This window comes from Aquarana catesbeiana, linkage group LG06, assembly GCF_042186555.1.
Source record: "Aquarana catesbeiana isolate 2022-GZ linkage group LG06, ASM4218655v1, whole genome shotgun sequence".
NCBI lineage: Eukaryota > Metazoa > Chordata > Amphibia > Anura > Ranidae > Aquarana > Aquarana catesbeiana.
Genome location: NC_133329.1, coordinates 7,349,717 through 7,362,850, shown reverse-complemented (window position 1 = coordinate 7,362,850; position 13,134 = coordinate 7,349,717). Strand labels below are relative to the sequence as shown.

The 13,134-nt window shown below is 41.9% G+C and overlaps 1 protein-coding gene across 1 annotated transcript; it reads left to right on the top strand.

Annotated features, from left to right (window-relative positions):
- The first annotated feature begins 6,533 nt into the window (after nucleotides 1–6,533).
- On the top strand, nucleotides 6,534–12,740 carry LOC141147454 (olfactory receptor 1500-like). The gene is made up of 2 exons (XM_073634691.1): nucleotides 6,534–7,437; nucleotides 12,706–12,740. The coding sequence occupies exons 1-2, from the start codon at nucleotides 6,534–6,536 to the stop codon at nucleotides 12,738–12,740; spliced, it is 939 nt and encodes a 312-aa protein (XP_073490792.1).
- Nucleotides 12,741–13,134: the final 394 nt, after the last annotated feature.

The following is a 13,134-nucleotide window of genomic DNA, read 5'->3' as shown; positions in this document are numbered from 1 at the left end:
GGACAAGGGCCTCATCCCCACAACCCTTGCCCGGTGGTTGTTGGGGTCTGCGGGCGGGGGGCTTATCAGAATCTGGAAGCCCCCTTTAACAAGGGGACCCCCAGATCCCGGCCCACCCCCCTGTGTGAAATGGTCAGGGGGTTGTACCCCTACCATTTCACAAAAAAGTGTCAAAAATGTTAAAAATGACAAGAGACACTTTTTTGACAATTCCTTTATTTAAATGCTTCTTCTTTCTTCTATCTTCTTTCTTCCTCCATCTTCTTCTTCTACTTCTGGTTCTTCTGGTTCTTCCTCTGGTGTTCTCGTCCGGCATCTTCCCCAGCGGCATCTTCTTCCCTTCTTCTTCTCGGGCCGCTCCGCATCCATGATGGGAGGCTCCCACTGTGTGACGCTTCTCGTCTTCTGACGGTTCTTAAATAATGGAGGACGGGGCCACCGGGTGACCCCGCCTCCCTCTGACACACGGGGACTTGACGGGGACTTCCCTGTGGCATTCCCCGTGACGTCAGAGGTGGCGGGGTCACCCATTACGTAATCCATGTCCCCTGGGGCAGGACCCAGGTCCCCAAACACTTTTTATGACAATAACTTGCATATAAGCCTTTAAAATTAGCACTTTTGATTATTCATGTTCGTGTCCCATAGACTTTAACGGTGTTCGTGTGTTCTGCCGAATTTTTTGCCTGTTCGCATGTTGTGCTGCAAACTGAACTGAAGGCTCATCCCTAGTCAGGACTCTCATAGGGATCATGAGTGGAGACCGCAACCACAAATGTGCGCTTTTTGCGGACGTTTTGCTATTATTTTTTACCTCCCCACATACCACTCTGCAGAATTTATTCTCTCTACTGGACCGACTCGGCTGGATTTCAGGCCTATTGGTCAACTGTACCAAATCAGAGGCCATGAGCGTTAATTTACCGAATACAGTGCAAAGAAGCCTTCGGGCCCAGTACCCCTTTCAGTGGCAGACTACACATCTTTCTTACTTCTGGATTAAATTGACCCCCAAAACTCATTGCTCTATGAAGCAAACTACCCGGTGTTGTTTCATAAATTGTTGGAGGACACGTGGACTAGGTCCGATGCTACCCTATCCTGGATGGGCAAAATTGCATTTGTGAAGATGATGGTATTACCTAAAATACAATATTACTTTCGAACCCCACCTTTCCCGGTACCAATAGAGGCATTGCAGCAGTTCCAGACCAAAATCTTCAATTTTTCTTGGGTCGCTAAGGGCAGCAGTCTGGCTTGGACCACAATGTCTAAGGATCTGGGTGGTCTGGGGGTTCCAGATTTCCGAAAATACTACATTGCAGCCCAGTTTACACACCTATGTTAATTACATTACAATCATTATAGACCGGATTAGGTGTCTATAGAGGCCCGGGCCTGTTCACCTATGCCAATAGACTTGGTGCTTTGGATCCCTTCAAAACATAGAAAGGCTATCTTATGCCCTACACTTTCCCATTCTGTTAGCTTATGGGACTCAACTTTCAGACAATGGCCCCTATGCTCCCCTCGCTCCCCTGTGGCACCCCTCTTTACCAACCTCAATTTTCGCTAGGTATGATGCCCGCCCTATTTTGCTGGTGGAGGAACAAGGGACTTTATCACATAGGCCATTATCTTGGCCATAGAGGTATATGGCCCTCTTTGTATTTTGTGCAGGGTCTGAGAATTTCTGCCTACAACAAATACAACATTTCTTAGGTTCTTTACAAAAGAACGGCTCCGATCTCATAGTGCGAACACAGTTCAAAAAAAGATGCATACAGGAGACTTTTTAGAGGGGTTGTATCTCCATACTGTACAAATCCTTTCTCTCCCCCTCATTCAAACTTCCTTATCAAACAGCTTGGGATCTGGGCATTGCCCCTGAGGTGGTGTAATGGCGATCCTGGATTGTGCACATTCATAAGGGTATAATGAATGTTGCCCTGATTGACGCAGGATATAAGGTGATTGCGCAATGGTACCTTGTGCCTGAACGCCTCTTCAAAATGTATCTGAATTCGTCCCCCTCCTGCTTTAGGGGCTCTGGTCAGGTTGGCTCTGCCCTTCTTATATGGTGGACGTACCCTAACGTCCGTTGTTTCTGGATAAGGGTTTATTCCTTAATTAATTTGGTCACTATGGTTTGCATTTCTAAAGACCTTGGAGAATATCCCAAGGTCCACACAGACTCTAATTTATTATATGTTCTTGACGCTTAAAATATCCATCGCTACTGCTTGGAAAAGTCCAGTGAAGGATTTAGCTTTAATGAAGCGAAAACTAACCTGATCATGCTCCATGAAAAACTGGTCAGTGTCTTATGAGACAAAGAACCCCTTCTTGAAAAAGTGTGGATCCCTTGGCTTTCTTACCTGCAGGTGCCGAACACTTGGGATTGATATTGTATCGGTGCTGGGTTGGACTCCTGGACAGGTGTGGTCTCGCTTCTTTGTTCTTTTTTTAGACTTACCTCCTTTTCTTTTTCTAACTCACTACTTTTTATTTCCTTACAAGATAGGCCCTCTAGTCTGACCTTTTTGTCTCGACTTTGGGATTTCTGTCCAGGTCTTGTATGTAATGATATCCCTCAAAGGATATGTTGTTGCTGCTACACTTGATTTCTCTAAGTATATATTCATTTTTTTTTTTTGGAGTAGCATAAAGTTTTTAGTGTTGGATGACTCAATGGTCACTATGTTTGTTATAATTCCATTATTATGTCTATAGCTTGCCTTGGTGGTTGGGTGGGTAGTTGCTGTCCTGCTTGACCCCTCCACCGAAGGTACAAAGTTGGCCTGATGTAAGGCCCATAGGCTGTTTGGTGCATTAGTGGACTATAAACAAATATGTTTCTCAATATCAGTCTTCTTATAACTGACCACTATGTCTCAGTTCCTAATGTCCATTGGAAGATCTCCATGGATTTATGTCATAATTCCTTACCCTTAAAACGTGCTATCATTGATGACTTGTTGTTTACTGTTTATGTCGACAGAGCAATTGTGCATTCTTTTGTATTACATTATAACATTTTATTGAAATTCTGAAAATTTAATAAAAGGATTGAAACAGAAAATATCGTACTTTTCGCTCCATAAGACGCACCTGACCATAAGACGCACATAGGTTTTAGAGGAGGAAAACAAGAACAAAATATTCTGAACCAAATGGTCTACTAAAATATTTACCAGTGCCCATGAAATGCAGCCATGTCCTGTTCCATAAAATTCAGCCAGACCTGTGTCATACAATGCAGCCTGACCTGTGCCTGGCGAGGACATCATCACATCCGACAGAGCAGCCCAAGCCAATGCCACTCCATTCAGCCTGCTCTGTCCTCTGTCTGTGATAGGCAAAGCCGAGTGACAGGTGACAGGCTCAGGATGACAGGATCGCCTGACGCTTGCGGGAGATGGCTGCACGGTATTCTAACATTGTGGCAGTGGCGGCTGGGGGGGGTGTTCCCATTTTTTTTTGGGGGGGTGCTTTTTACGGAGCGAAAATATGGTACATATCATACAATGTTGTTGATAGTAACAAGAATTTGTTACATGTTTTTACATGATCAAAATTTTTTGAATTTGGTTGAATAATTCCTCTGTTGCATATTATAGACCTACAGTACCTTGAAAAAGTATTCACACCCCTTGAAATTTTCCCCATTTTGTCATGTTGCATCCAAAAAGGTAAATGTATTTTATTGGGATTTTATTTGATAGACCAACTCAAAGCGGCACATAATTTTGAAGTGGAAGGAAAATGATAAATGTTTTACAAATAAATATGTGAAAAGTGGGGGAGGAGAGCATTTGTATTCAGCCCCTCAATACTTTGTAGAACCCCCTTTCACTGCAATTACAGCTGCAAGTCTTTTTGGGGATGTCTCTACCAGCTTTGCACATCTAGAAAGGGACATTTTTGCCCATTCTTCGCAAAATAGAAGGGTTAACACGCTGGCCCAAGCCATCTCATACTATGCTGGTTTTACTGTTCAATTGAACCTTTTTTATTTTTATCATTGATATTCATTCGTTTGGATATTATTTATTTTAATAAATTCCATCATTGGATTTACGCTATGTGAAGGCCTTCTCTCTTTTTTATGCCTTGAATATACACCCACATTTGCAGGAGACATACTTGGAGAGCTACATTTAACATTGCCTGCTGTTGGTGAGTTCCATCCATCTTCAAAATCGGTGGCCTCTCTGGATTTCCATCAGACTACAGACGAGGCGATCGCATGGCTCATCCCGGCAGCCTGACTCCATATCTCCGTTTTCATACCTGATAGATCCACCACCGTACGTGAGTTGGGTCCACTACTTCTGGTAAGAGTACCCCCCTTTTTTCCTAATTTCCTTGGAAGGTGAAGGCACTCCCAGGTGCATCTATCCATTGTCCATATGTCTATTTAAGAGACTGTCTAACATCTCTAGCAACAGTGGGTTTTCAGTCGTTGCTGCTCACTTTGGATGCTTCATGGACTATTGTGAGTCTGCTTTCACCTAAATTTGAAGTTAGTATTGTGTTTGTCCTTTTACTACATGCCTATGGTTATACATAGGTCTGTTTTTTATTTATATATGATAGTGCATTTTATTCCACAGCAGGTCACTATTACCACTATTCTTATGTAATCACATTTAAGTTTCATTACATATAAGCTTATTTTTGAGCACTTATAAAATACTGAGGTCAAATTCAGTCCCAATATCACAGTACCCTTGCTATTAGCAATTTTCACTAGAACTTCTGTGCGACTTACCATCGCAAGAGGTCTTTTATATTTACCCTGTACTCTCCACTACGAGAAACTGATCATTTTATATATTCTCAGATTACATAACCCCTCTCATAAGGTGTGTCATGTTCACTTATTCTTAGCACTACACTTTTATTTACACATTTGTTCACAATTAGTCTTATTGTTGTGTTGGCTGCTCAAATTTGGGGTTGGCGCAGTATTTCATTACATTTTATTCAAAATAGCTGAAGCTCTGTCAGATTGGATGGAGAGTGTCTGTGAACAGCAATTTTCAAGTTTTGCCACAGATTTTCAGTTGGATTTAGGTCTGGACTGTGACTGGGCCATTCTAACACATGAATATGCATTGATCTAAACCAGGAATATGCAATTAGTGGACCTCCAGCTGTTGCAAAACTACAAGTCCCATCATACTTTTGCCTCTGGGTGTCATGCTTGTGGCTGTCAGAGTCTCGCTATGACTCATGGTACTTGTAGTTCTGCAACAGCTGGAGGTTGGCTAATTGCATATCCCTGATCTAAACCATTCCATTGTAGCTCTGGCTGTATGTTTCGGGTCGTTGTCCTGCTGGAAGATGAACCTCCGCCCCAGTCTCAAGTCTTTTGTAGACTCTAACAGGTTTTCTTTTAAGACTGTCCTGCATTTGGCTCCATCCATCTTCCCATCAACTCTGACCAGCTTCCCTGTCCCTGCTGAAGAAAATCCTCCCCACACCATGATGCTGCCACCACCATGTTTCACGGTGGGGATGGTGTGTTCAGGGTGATGTGCAGTGTTAGTTTTCCTCCACACATAGCGTTTTGCTTTTAGGCCAAAAAGATCAATTTTGGTCTCATCTGACCAGAGCACCTTCTTCCACATGTTTGCTGTGTCCTCCACATGGCTTCTCACAAACTACAAACAGGACTTCTTATGACTTTCTTTCTCCAATGTCTTTCTTCTTGTCACTCTTCCATAAAGGGCAGATTTGTGGAGAACACGACTAATAGTTGTCCTGTGGACAGATTCTCTCACCTCCGCTGTGGATCTCTGCAGCTCCTCCAGAGTTACCATGGGCCTCTTGGCTGCTTCTCTGATGAATGCTCTCCTTGCCCGGCCGCTCAGTTTAGGTGGACGGCCATGTCTTGGTAGGTTTGCAGTTGTGTCATACTCTTTCCATTTTCCGATGATGGATTGAACAGAGCTCCGTGAGATGTTCAAAGCTTGGGAGATTTTTTTATAACCTAACCCTGCTTTAAACTTCTCCGCAACTTTATCCCTGACCTGTCTGGTGTGTTCCTTGGCCTTCATGATGCTGTTTGTTCACTAAAATTCTCTAACAAACCACTGAGGGCTTCACAGAAAAGTTGTTTTTATACCCAGATTAAATTACACACAGGTTGACTCTATTTACTAATTAGATGGCTTCTGAAGGCAATTGGTTCCACTAGATTTTAGTTAGGGGTATCAGAGTAAAGGGGGCTGAATACAAATGCCCCCCCCCCCCCCACACTCTTTTCACATATTTATTTGTAAAAAAAATGTTGAAAAATGTTTATTATTTTCCTTCCACTTTACAATTATGTGCCACTTTGTGTTGGTCTATCACATAAAATACATTTATGTCTTTGTTTTAATTTCAAGGGGTATAAATACTTTTTCAAGGCACTGTGAATCAAACCTTTCAATGAATTTCAGAGGTGCATTGTGATTTATGCGTGTTTTCTTTATTTTTTATTTACATATCTTACCAAGAAAATAAGATCCAAGAATATTGCAATGAGAAATCAGACAATTTTGGAAGTGTTAATCCTCTCTGAATTGTCTGACCTTCCAGCTCTTCGTCTTCCCCTTTTTCTCTTCTTCCTTCTCATCTACCTTCTGACATTAATCTGGAATTTTCTGATCATTGTCCTCATAGTCACCGACTCTCACCTCCATGTTCCTATGTACTTCTTCCTTGGGAACCTGGCCAGTTTGGACCTCTGTTTTTCTTCAGTCACCGTCCCACAAATGTTATTTGACCTTCACACCAAGACAAGAAATATTTCCATAACAGCTTGTATAACGCAAGTCTTCTTCTTTATGTTCTTCGTCGATACTGAGATTTTTCTGTTGACTGCCATGTCCTATGATCGATATAATGCTGTTTGTCAGCCGTTACGTTACACACAGATCATGAGTTCAAAAGTATGTGGTCAGTTGGTCTCCATTGTATGGTGCTTTTCTTTGACTAATACTTTAGTTCACACACTTTGTGGATTAAATTTAACATTTTACAGATCAGATATTATAGAAAGCTTCTTCTGTGAACTTCCCCAGTTGCTTCAAATCTCCTGCAGTGACATCTACATCAACATTCTACTCATCTTTCTCCTTGGTGGCCTCATTGGAGGTGGCTCTCTGATACTGACCATCCTTTCTTATGTCTATATATTCAGAACTGTCCTGAAAATGCAAATTAAAGATAAAATGAGTAAAGTTTTCTCTACATGTACGTCTCACCTGACAGTCGTCTTTTTATTTTATTGCTCCATTATGTTTAATTATTTCCGGCCAAGCCCCAAACAACATTTTGCTGGTGACAAAGTGTTGGCCGTCTTTTACACAACGATTGTCCCTCTCCTCAATCCTCTGATTTACAGCCTGAGGAACCAGGACTTGAGAGCAGCAATTCACAATGGTTTTAGAAGGATTGTCTCAACCGTAATAGAAAGTTCATCTACATTAAATCCTCATTTGTAGAAATTATCTAGACACATAAGTACAGTATGTTTATATCTGACCGGCGTCTATAATTCAATGAAAAGCTGTTTTTATTCCCAGCTGTAGAAATTATTTTACTCTTTGTTGTAAGAATTGTGATTATTAAGTGGAGTATCTTTCCATAAGAGCCGGTTAGGACATCTACGGTAGATTATTATACAAAACCAGTTTCCCAGGAAAAAGAAAGATCTGGGAACTGTTTGAGTGTCATTATGGTAAATAGGCTTTCCATTTTCCAACAGTGAGTAGAAGATGCATTAGTAAAGCCACTATAAATACAATTTCCCCATTAGAAAATATCTAAAATCACTTTCAGAATGTGAACCATGTATCTGACAATTCTACTTTTCTTGTACTGTTAATTATATTTGGTTGTGTTTTAATATCAAATGGTTCGAAGACTCATTCTTTTACCTCAAAACATGTAAGGAACACATTAACCAACCTCACACTCTGTCACATTTAAGAAAAAAAAGTATCTAGAATTGTTTTTCTGTAGTATCAGTACAACCACCCGCTGATGTAAACACATTTGTATTGTTTCTTAGATACATTTCTGGAATGGAGCCCCAAAAAATGTTCTCTGAATACTTTTGTCTTTAAAGCGGAGGTCCACACAAATTTCCAAGTTTAGCTCCATCGCATTATTGCATTGCTTACATTTTTAAATGGAAGAATTTTTTTTTTTTTTAAAGAGGGTGTACCTATATATTTTTTCTTTCTTCTTTGTTTCCTGTCTGTGACCCCCGCGGGTATGGGTGGGTATGACTGTAATTTCCGATGCCGCACTGTCTCCTGGGAGCTCTGTACCATTATTCCCAGGAGTCAGTGCGGATGCCCACCGCAAATTCTCGCGAGATTCGGATATCTTCGTTGCCATCACAACTGGGCAGGAACTTCCGATGACGACGCCCGTTGTGATGGCAACGTGGAAGTTTAAACTAAGTATGCGTGGTGAATGCTGGTAGCTTAGCATTCACCACATCCAGGAAGTTTATGCTTGTGGGCTTCACATGCCCACAATCAAGATGAAACCTGCCAGCAACAAATTTTAAAACTACATTTTTGCTACCAAACCGGACATCGGGGGATATCTGTCATTGAACATGTGAGTGTAACAATGACAATATGTATGGGTCTAAATTGTTTTAAAAAAAAATTCTATTGTCGGCGGACCTCCGCTTTCAGTTTTACTCTGAAATTTTAAAGATATAAAATGCCACCCTACCATACCAAACAAAATAAAAGATATGAATTGTAAATAAGTGATACTTGAAATCCACCCACACCCCACCCCTATCAGTATAAATATAAGCTTCTCTTGGGGGAAGCATTTGCAGGGGGCACATATTTGCAACTGGGCTCTTTCTCAAAGTGGTGATTTCTATAAGTGGGAGCACTTCTGACTCTGCACTTCAGCGAATGCACAAAGCGAAGGGACACAAGATAAACACTTTTGACAGCTCTGTCCTCTATCCTAAAACTATCTCTCCTTCACCCCTCTTCTCCCCCCCACAGCATATATATATATATATATATATATATATATATATATATATATATATATATATATATATATATATATATATATATATATCAATCACCCTCACTTCTGTCCTCTCCTTATTACTGCACCCACCAACTCCTGCTAATTCTAAATCCACACACACTAAAAATCTCCAAGACCCTGGGCCATGTCCCTTCATATAGATCCCACTCCCATATTACCTCCCTCACCCTCTTGCTTCTCCTAACCTCTGGAGATATATCCCCAAACTCTGGGCCTCCATCATTTAAATGTACCCCATGCACCCATCACCCTGCACCCTCTGGCAGCAGCGGCAATCAACACAATTTAGTTCCCATTTCTATTCTTCTCAAGACCAGACTCCCTTTCTCTTCTGCCCTTTGGAACTCCCGCTTTGTCCGCAACAAACTCACCTCTCTCCATGACCTCTTTATCGCCAACTCATTTAACCTACTCGCCATTAACGAAACCTGGCTACACAAATCCGACACTGTGTCTTCTGCTGCCCTATCCCATGGTGGTCTTCTCTGCACTCACTCCCCCAGATCCAGTGGACGTAAGGGAGGAGGTGTCGGAATCCTTCTAGCCCCACATAGAACCTTTGAGGTACTTCAGCCACCTCCCTCTCTGTCACTCTCCTCTTTCGAAGCACACTGTATTTGTCTTTTCACTCCAATTTCTCTAAGGATAGCTGTGATCTACAGGCCCCCGGACCAGTATCATCCTTTCTTGATGACTTCTCTGCCTGGCTACCCTACTTTCTTTCCTCTGAAATTACCATAATCATTCTCAGAGATTTCAACATCCCTATTAATATTAACACTCCTGCCCCTTCCAAACTTCTCAGCCTAACATCCTCCTTTGACCTGAAGCAGTGGATACATGCTCCAACATACTCAGAAGGCAATATCCTTGACCTCATTTTCTCTCAGCTTTGCACTTCATGCAACCTCTCTAACTATCCATTGCCTCTCTCTGATCACCACCTTATTAGTTTCACTCTCTCTCTTTCCTTCACCTCCTCTCCCTCCAACCACCTTAAAGTTACCCGCAGAAAACTACGTCATCTCAACCCTTCTCTTCTCTACTCTGCCTCTACGACAAAATCTCACCCCTATCCTGCACCAACCTAGCCACTTCTGTCTACAACGCTTCACTTCTAGCCTCACTGGACTCACTGGCAGTGGCACCCCTCACTACACACAGAATCAAGCCCCGACCCCTTTAACCTTGGCAAAAAGATGATACTAGAAGTCTGAAAAAACATGGTCGTGCTCTTGAGCGCCTGTGGCGTAAGACCAAGTCTCAGAGAGATTTCAACCAATATAAATCTGCCTTCCAAAAATACAATTCCAGCCTCCTCTCTGCCAAGCAGACCTATTTTATCACTCTCATTAGCAACTTATCATCCCTTCCCCATCAACTCTTCTCCACGTTCAACTCTCTACTTCGTCCTCCACTGCCTCCACCCGCCAACTCACTTACTGCCCAAGAGATCGCCAATCACTTCAAACAGAAGATTGATACAATTTGCGTGGAGATCTCTACTGTTCCGATACCCTCCACGCTTTACACTTCATGCCCACAGGCACAATCATTACTTCCCTCTTTCAACCCCACCACTACAGACTAAGTTGCTAAACTACTTGTTAATGTCCACCTTACCAACTAACCTCTGGATCCTGCTCCCTCACAAATGCTACGTTTACCCTCTCGCCCTATGCTACACTTGCTAACCCACATCTTCAATCTCTCCCTCTCTTCTGGCATCTTCCCCAACTCTCTAAAACGTGCACTTGTCAGACCTATACTTAAAAAGCCCTCATTGGACCCATCCAATATTAACAACCGATGCCCCATCTCCTTGCTCCCCTTTTTATCCAAACTCCTCAAATATCTGGTCTACATTCAACTAAGCGTCTACCTCACTGATAATAACCTTCTTGATCCCCTTCAGTCTGGATTTCGTCCTCAACACTCCACAGAAACTGCTCTCCTAAAACTAACAAACGATCTACTAACGGCCAAAACCAATCGACACTATTCTGTACTCCTACTCCTGGACCTCTCTGTTGCCTTTGATATGGTTGACCACCCTCTCCTCAAAAAAACTCCACACCTTTGGTCTCCGTGACTGTACACTTTGCTGGTTCTCTTCCTACTTATCCAACCGCACCTTTATCTGTCCGCTTATCTCCTACTTTATTAGCTTTTAGATGATCCCTGAAAACCCTTCTCTTCAGAGAAGCCTACCCTACCCACACCTAACAACTGTATTTTTATTTTTTCCATCAGCTCATCTCCCACAGTTATTACCTTTTGTGTCCACTTGACCCTCCCTTCTAGATTGTAAGCTCTAACGAGCAGGGCCCTCTGATCCCTCCTGTATTGATTTGTATTGTAAGTGTACTGTCTGCCTCATGTTGTAAAGTTCTGCACAAACTGTTGCCGCTATATAAATCCGGTATAATAATGATGATAATATTAATAATAATAATATTAATATTAATTATCCATTTGCTACATACTTGTATTTTTTTTATAAAAAAGGGAACACAAGAGGGCACCAGGCTCAGCCTTTCTACTTTCTACTGTTATGCACGCATAACAATACATTTTTAATAAAAACTTCAAATAAAAAAGTCCATGAAGGCCATAAATTTATGCAGCTAAAACAACCTAAGTGGCAGCTCCCCATAGAGTGAAGAATACTCTGTAAGAAATAACAAAGGGAACACAATGGGTGGCGCCAGACTAAGGTTAGCAGATAAGTAACTGGATTTATTATAAAGCCAAATGGCAATTTATATTGAGGTAAAGTAGAAAGGCATATTAAGGTCTGTAGCAGGTGTTTGAAGGTCCCCTTAGGTCATTAATACAAGTCCTGAAGGTAAAATGTTCCTGTGCCTTGTGTGTTCAAGAAGGAACAGAAGGAGACTCAACAGGAAGTGAGCTGGAGGTAGCAGTAAGCCATGTGGAATGCAGGGACCACCTGTAGGGTCTGAGAAAGAAGTGTATTCTTTTAAACACGCCAGCTCACCTCCTGCTGAGTCTCCTGCTGATCCTCCTTGAGCACACCAGGCACGGGATCAATTTACCTTCAGGACTTGAATTGATGACCTCGAGGAACCTTCCAACACCTGCCACAGACATTAAAGTGTTTGTTACCCCAGCATTTCATATTCCTGATATGTGGCTGCTGCACCATGTACTTGAATGAGAAAATCTCCTGTTCTCTTTGTATTACTTCCTTTATGTGAAATCCCTGGTGTTCCTGCCAGTCCCTCTGCTTTCCTACTCTCCTATTGGAAACTGACCTCACTAAGCAGGAGAGCACAGCATGGTCAACTCTCTAGCTATACTGGGAACTCAGCCTGCTCTCCTCCAATGATCATGACACACCCCACCCCCGCACAGCCATACACTAGAAAGTTCAGTGCGTTGCTGTGTCTCCTCCCCCAGCACGTATGCAGCTGAGAACAGAGGGAATGTGATAATTTATAAAAAGGAAAAAAAAGTATTTATAATGTTTTTTTATTTTTATATCTATACACAAATGTTTTGCCTTTCAATTCAATTTTAAACTGATTGGGTTGTTTACAAGGTGATTGTTTGCATATACTTTAATATGACTTTCTACTTTACCTCGATGTACAGTGGGTATAGAAAAGAATTACCCTCCTTCAAAATAATCACATTTTGTTGCTTTGCTGCCTGAAATGAAGACAGACACAGTTTTTGTTTTATTCAGCTGTATTCACTTAGTGAAACGTATAACATCCAAGCAAATGATAGAACACCAACATGTCAGAATTATTTTTTTTAAATTACATTTTTTTATTTAATAAAATAATAGAATCACTGAGTTGGAAAAAGTATTCCCCCTTTGTGTCAGTATTTTGTTGGCCCCCCTTTGGTGTAATTCCAGCCTTTAGTCTGTTGGGATTTGTGTAAGGGCTTACCTAGGTTGGAGTCCATGGTGCAGAGATGTAAGCTCACCCATGAAAATACACACAGCCCACGGTAACAAGGTAAGAAGCTACCTGGGCTGTGAATCTGTGCACGGGGGCTTGACAGGAATTTGCC

Coding starts and splice junctions, on each gene's coding strand:
- LOC141147454 (XM_073634691.1), top strand. CDS start 6,534: ATGAGAAATCAGACAATTTTGGAAGTGTTAATCCTCTCTGAATTGTCT. Junction 7,438..12,705: donor GAGAGCAGCAATTCACAATG/GTTTTAGAAGGA, acceptor CTCGATGTACAG/TGGGTATAGAAAAGAATTAC.